This window comes from Pteropus vampyrus, unplaced genomic scaffold, assembly GCF_000151845.1.
Source record: "Pteropus vampyrus isolate Shadow unplaced genomic scaffold, Pvam_2.0 Scaffold252, whole genome shotgun sequence".
Taxonomy (NCBI): domain Eukaryota; kingdom Metazoa; phylum Chordata; class Mammalia; order Chiroptera; family Pteropodidae; genus Pteropus; species Pteropus vampyrus.
Window position 1 is genome coordinate 387,772 of NW_011889033.1, and position 5,397 is coordinate 393,168.

General features: G+C 56.5%; 1 protein-coding gene across 1 annotated transcript in view; it reads right to left on the reverse strand.

The window, feature by feature from the left end:
• Positions 1-5,397, reverse strand: part of STK32B (serine/threonine kinase 32B) — an 87,194-nt gene that overhangs the window by 12,730 nt on the left and 69,067 nt on the right. Inside the window, exons 8-9 of the mRNA XM_023520185.1 lie at positions 2,080-2,196; positions 14-112 (exon numbers count right to left, since the gene is read on the reverse strand). Of these exons, the coding sequence (XP_023375953.1) occupies positions 14-112; positions 2,080-2,196 (216 nt within the window). The remainder of the gene's footprint in view (positions 1-13; positions 113-2,079; positions 2,197-5,397) is intronic.

Genomic DNA, 5,397 nt, shown 5'->3' on the forward strand with positions numbered 1-5,397 from the left:
CAGGCGTCAGCACCTTCTCGAACACCGCGTCCCAGTTCATATCGGCCAAGTAGGGTGCACTCTGAATGTCACCGAGGCTGGACAGGCGGCTCTCGGGGTCCATGGTCAGGAGCTGCGAACACAGGGCAGAGGTGCCTGCCTGAGCTGTGTGCCTACGGAGTTTAGCGGGGTTGTGAGGGTGGGGCCTCGGGAAAATGAAGGTGCCTGTGCTTTTTATGTTCCAGCCACGTCGTGCCCTGTCTGGGATGCTGCCATTGGGAGCGTCACCTACACTCATGTCTTCATAGCGGCGAGGGGCTGAGAGGTCAGCCTGCTTCCGTGAGGCCATCCAGCAAGCGGCCGTTTGGGGCAGGGAACTAGATCTGCTGCCACCACGCTCCCCTCCACCATGTCCTTTGACAAGTGGCTCTCATTGATGTCTGCAGAGGCTTCCAGTTAAAAACAAAAAGAGTCGCCACCTTGTCTTAGGATTTCCAGCTTAGTAATGAGATGCACAAAGTGTGATAAAATTTACCCTGGACAGTAGATGACCTCTGCAGCCTGATGCAGTGGCCTTATTTGTAGCCAAGGGGACAACTAGAATTTCTGTTATAAAAGGTGATACAGTATAGAAACAGCCACAGATTATTACCTTGCATCCACATGGGGCTTTCTGCTTGTCAAAACACTCTAGCTTATCTAGTGCAAAGAACACTTAGGCTGAAAGTGAAAAGCCCAGGATCACGGGCTCTGGGATGGCTACCTAACAGCCATATGGCCTTGGGCAGGCTGCCGGATGCTCTGTGCTTGTTTCCTCCTCCACGACCAGCTCTTGAGGAGACCTGAGGGGACTGGTTAAGGACCTGGTACCTGCTAAGAGGGGCCTGACACCCAGCTGTCCACAGGTGGGAGCTGGAAGTTGGAGTCTCGACAATTTGTTCCCATCTGTCACTTCAGAAATCTCCCGGCTGCGCCCAGAGAGTAGGCTGGAGCCACACCACAGGAGGGACACCTGGGAGGGGTGTATCTGCTGCTCTCTGTAGGGGTGGCCCCAAATGCTGGGTGCAGATGTAAGCGGAGGCCCACACAGGAGCTCACTGCCTAGGGCAGCAGCTGTCAGACGCATGGGGTGGAGGGAGGAGAAGGCATGTGTGCACTTAGGGCTCCAGTGGTGCCAAGGACCAGTCGGGCTTAAGGACCCCTGACGTCTAGGAACCAGGTGGTGAATCTCCGCTAAAGCAATTTAGCTAATTTAGTAATTCAGTGAGTCATTTAAAGCGGGCCAGGATTAAGAGCTGGATCGGGAGTTAAGAGGGCTTGGCTGAGACCCTGCCTCTGCCCCTTCACAGCCCTGGGGCACTGCTGGAACCCGTTCGTAAGCCTCAATGTCCCCATCTCTACTGTGGGCACGATGCCACTACTCTACTCACAGGGCTCGTGGGGACTGAGTAAGAACCACCGTACGGCCCATGACATAACATTCCCTCAACCGACGCTGGCTGCTGTTACTATTCTCATATTAAAAATGGCTGGATGCCACCCAGAGAGCTGATCAAAACACCAACGGCTGGGCCCACCCCCGGAGCTCCCGATTCAGGGCCAAGGCGGGGCCTGGGAACCTGCATTTCCAGCACGCTGCCGGGTGGTGCTGACGCTGCTGGTCCACGGACCACACTTAGAGAAACACCGCTTCATTCTAATAGCAACGGCTCCTGGAAAGAGTCAGAGGGGCCCAGTTTCTAAAGCCCCCAGTGAGTTAAAAGACCATTTGCAGCAAAAAAATTTTAAGAGCCATCTCCATTTACGAGAGGCTTGTAGCGGAGTGAAAAGAGCCCGGAGGCTTTGCTGTTACGGAGGTAACACCGAGCCAAACTGCATCGTCCAGCCGCTCTGTGATCTCAAATGTGAGCCGGTGTTGGAGCCCCCGCGAGACTTAGAAACCCCGCGAGACTTAGAGACCTCGCGAGACTTACAGCCACGCTCGCTTCCTTCCTTCCACACCGCGCCTCCATCGTCTCGTTCCCTAGTGTGCTGGACGGCCCGGTCGGACACTAGTGACTTTGGCTCCCTGGCCAGGCAGGCTCGTGGCCGCGCTCTTACCTTCTTCAGCAGGGTGACCATGCCCTCGCACCACGTGGAGGAGTAGTGGACACGCGCCACCTTGAACACGCTGAGAATCTCGTCGACGGGCGTGGCCGAGTGGATGTCATATGGCCTCTATGAGAGACAACGGGCGGAGTCAGAGGGAGCGGAGTCCACGGGAAGACGCCGCCCACGCGGCTAAAACCGTGATGACCGTGGGTGCTCCCCTTTCACGGCGGCACAGGTGGCCCGGGCCCACGTGCCACAGTGACCAGGTCTGCGGGGCAGTGCAGGAACCCGGCAGGTGGGCGCTGTCATGGCAAGGTCTCACAGCCAGTAAGTGGCAGAGAGAGGCAGGATCCACACCCAGTAGCCTCCCCCCAGAGTCCTGCTCTCGCCATCCACTGGGCACCCAGCTACACCTCAGGCACCGCCCCCACCTTTCCCCGCCAGGGCTGCACCTGCCCCGGAGCGGGCGGGGCTGAAATCGCCAAGGTCTGGGCCTGGTTGGGTGGAGAGACGGGAGAGGCCAGGCTTGGTACACATGCCATCCTCTCTCCCCTGCCATGAGAGCGCCCAGCCCTGCCTTCCTCCAGTGTCGCAGCTTAACAGAGCATCAGACCTCCGGACCGAGTTTTCTCAACATTGCTAACAATGTCTCAAAGCTTAGGAAGGCTCTCTTGTCTGTGACCCCCAAACCGAAAGAAGAGCCTCCCTCTCTCTCTCTTTGCCTCTCTCTGTGTCTCTGTCTCTGTCTCTCTGTCTCTCTTTCTGTCTCTGTCTCTTTCAGAGCCTCTTCACCCTCCACCTGGCTCTGTGGTCCAAGAAGTCTTCAGAAGTGAATCGCGGTCAAATGACGCAGGGCAGCACCAGGTGATTGTTCCCCAAGCTCATGGGGTGTCGCAGCTAAACGGATCCTGGAGAAGCCTGGAGGAATGACCTCGTCATTAATCCATGTGACCTCGATGGATATGGACTTCCTCTTGGGGCTCCTCAACGTAGGATTAGATCACCCTCATCTCCGTGTTCTCAGGGCCCCCAGCAGTGTCTGCCACCAGCAGGGTCCCAAGGCACAATGATGAGTCAGTCCATCCATGAATATTAATTGGACTTGACCCTGGGCCAGACACCGTACTGGGCTTGCAGGGCCCTTACGGCGCCAGCTCCAACCTCATGGAACTTCTGTTCCCGCGGGGCTGCTGCAAGCAGGAAGTGCCAGCCGAGGAGGTGGGGGTCCTGAGCCCTGGTGGGCTACAGTCCTCAGAACGAAGGAGCGTCTTTAGCTTCGCCTAAGGGGTGTGCCCGTGCCTTCTGACTGTCCACCCAGAAGGGGGCCTCCTCGGGCCGGCGGCTACCTCCCTGGTCCGCTAACCGAATTGGGACCTCCCCTTTCTGCCCAGGAGCAAACCCAGCCTCTGTGGGCTCCCTGCGAAGGCTCACGAACTCCACACGCTAACACTCCTGACATACTTCCTCAAACATGCTTCTTAACGGGCAGCAGGGTTCCAGTAACGAGCATTTAAAATTTCCACCTGAAGCCGTTGCCTGCTTCGCATCTGCAGGACCCCTTTGCACTGCACCAGTCACGACGACTACCAGAATTAGAAATAAGAGCGTGAACTGAGAGCACTCGTATGTGACAGAAAACTCACAGGATCTTTATGAGTTAGCTACTGTGAACGTGATCACTACGTAGAGGACGAGACGGAGGCACCGCGCCCTGGAGCCGGGAAGTGGTGACACCAAGATTCAAGCTCCGGCAGTGTGGACCAGGCCTCACCTCTGCGCACGGCTGGCGTCAGCTGAATCGTGTCCCCCCAAAGCCATGTCTTGGAGTGCCAACCGCCAGGACCTCAGAATGTGACTGTTTGGAGAGAGGGTGTTTACAGGGGTGATGGTAGCATGAGCTCACCGCGGGGGACTCTGATCCGGCACGACGGCTGGGCTTCCCACCAGGAAAGCCTTTCAAAAAGGGGAAGTGAGGACACACAGAGAGACACTCAGAGAGATGACCACGTGAGGGACACAGGGAGAAGACGGCCACTCACATGTCAAGCAGCCCTCGGAAGGACCGGGCTGTGGCGTCACCTTGATCGTGGACTTCCAGCTTCCCTTCCGGCGAAGGAGCGAGTTTCTGCTGTGTGAGCCCCAGTCAGTGGTCCGCTGTCCCACAGACAAAGCCCGAGCAGATTCATAGGACCACCCTCACTGTCCACGCGCAGAGTTCTGATGGAGGCATCGTATGCCCGCTTTGTTCCTGCGTTGTTCTGGCGCCCTCTGTAGGCTGGGCTGGGCGTGAGCGGGACGGACACGGTCCCTACCCTCCTGAGTGGCGCGGTCTTGGAGGGAGCCGGCAGCAAGGTTCTTCAGGGATGCGTGCTGGGAGGAGCCCATAGGGTGTGATGGCACATATGAGGGGGTGGGGGGTGCTGCCTCAGTGAGGGGTGGCAGGGAAACCAGAGCTCGGGCCACCCCTGGAGACGGGCCAGGGGCCGAGACTTAAGTTTCTGGACATTTCGGGATCACTTCTTCCCGTCTTTTTGCCTCTCCATAAACCATTCTTCTGACCCCTGTCCCAGCTCCACCCACTTGCTGACCTTGGGGGACATGCAGCCTCAGCTCTTTATTTTAAAGGTCAGAAAACCGAAGGTGGGAGATGCAAAGTGACTTTCAGTGTCCCATGGAGGCCCAGGTTCTCACTCACCGCTTCTTCCTCAATGCCCCCAGAGCCACATAGCCGAGCCCCCAGATGGAGCAGCAGTCAGCGACCAATGCGAAGACTGCCCTCATCATTCACACCTCATGCTCCTTTTCCCTCCGGGTTACTTCCAGGCACTCATCAACTCTGCTTTTCCACCAGATCCAAATGAGCCACTCTCTGTCTCTGTAATTTCCTCCCCTTCTGGAGGAAATCAGACCAGTCCAAATAACAGTGACAACTGTGACAAGCCAGGAGGCCAATACAGCAGTTAAATACACTTAGATGTATGTTTGAGATACCATGGTGAGAATGAGTTCTGCAGCTTTAGGCTCCAAGCTCAGCTTTCATCTGGCGGGTGCAGAGAAACCCAGGTCCTCGAGCAGAACCCTGGCAGGTATTAAGATCGATCTTCTGTCTGCCTGTGGCAAAGAATGTTATCGATGCTCCTGTCTGCCTGTGGCAAAGAATGTTATCGATGCTTCGTTCTTGCTCATTGGCCTTAGGATATGTTGCCTCAGAAACCGAGTGGTATTTTTAAGGCAAAGTGATAACGCACCGCTGGCGAAAGCAGTTTTAACAGCAGGGACCTGGATGCACTCACTGTGGACCGCAGGTGTGTCTCTATTCTAAGAGAC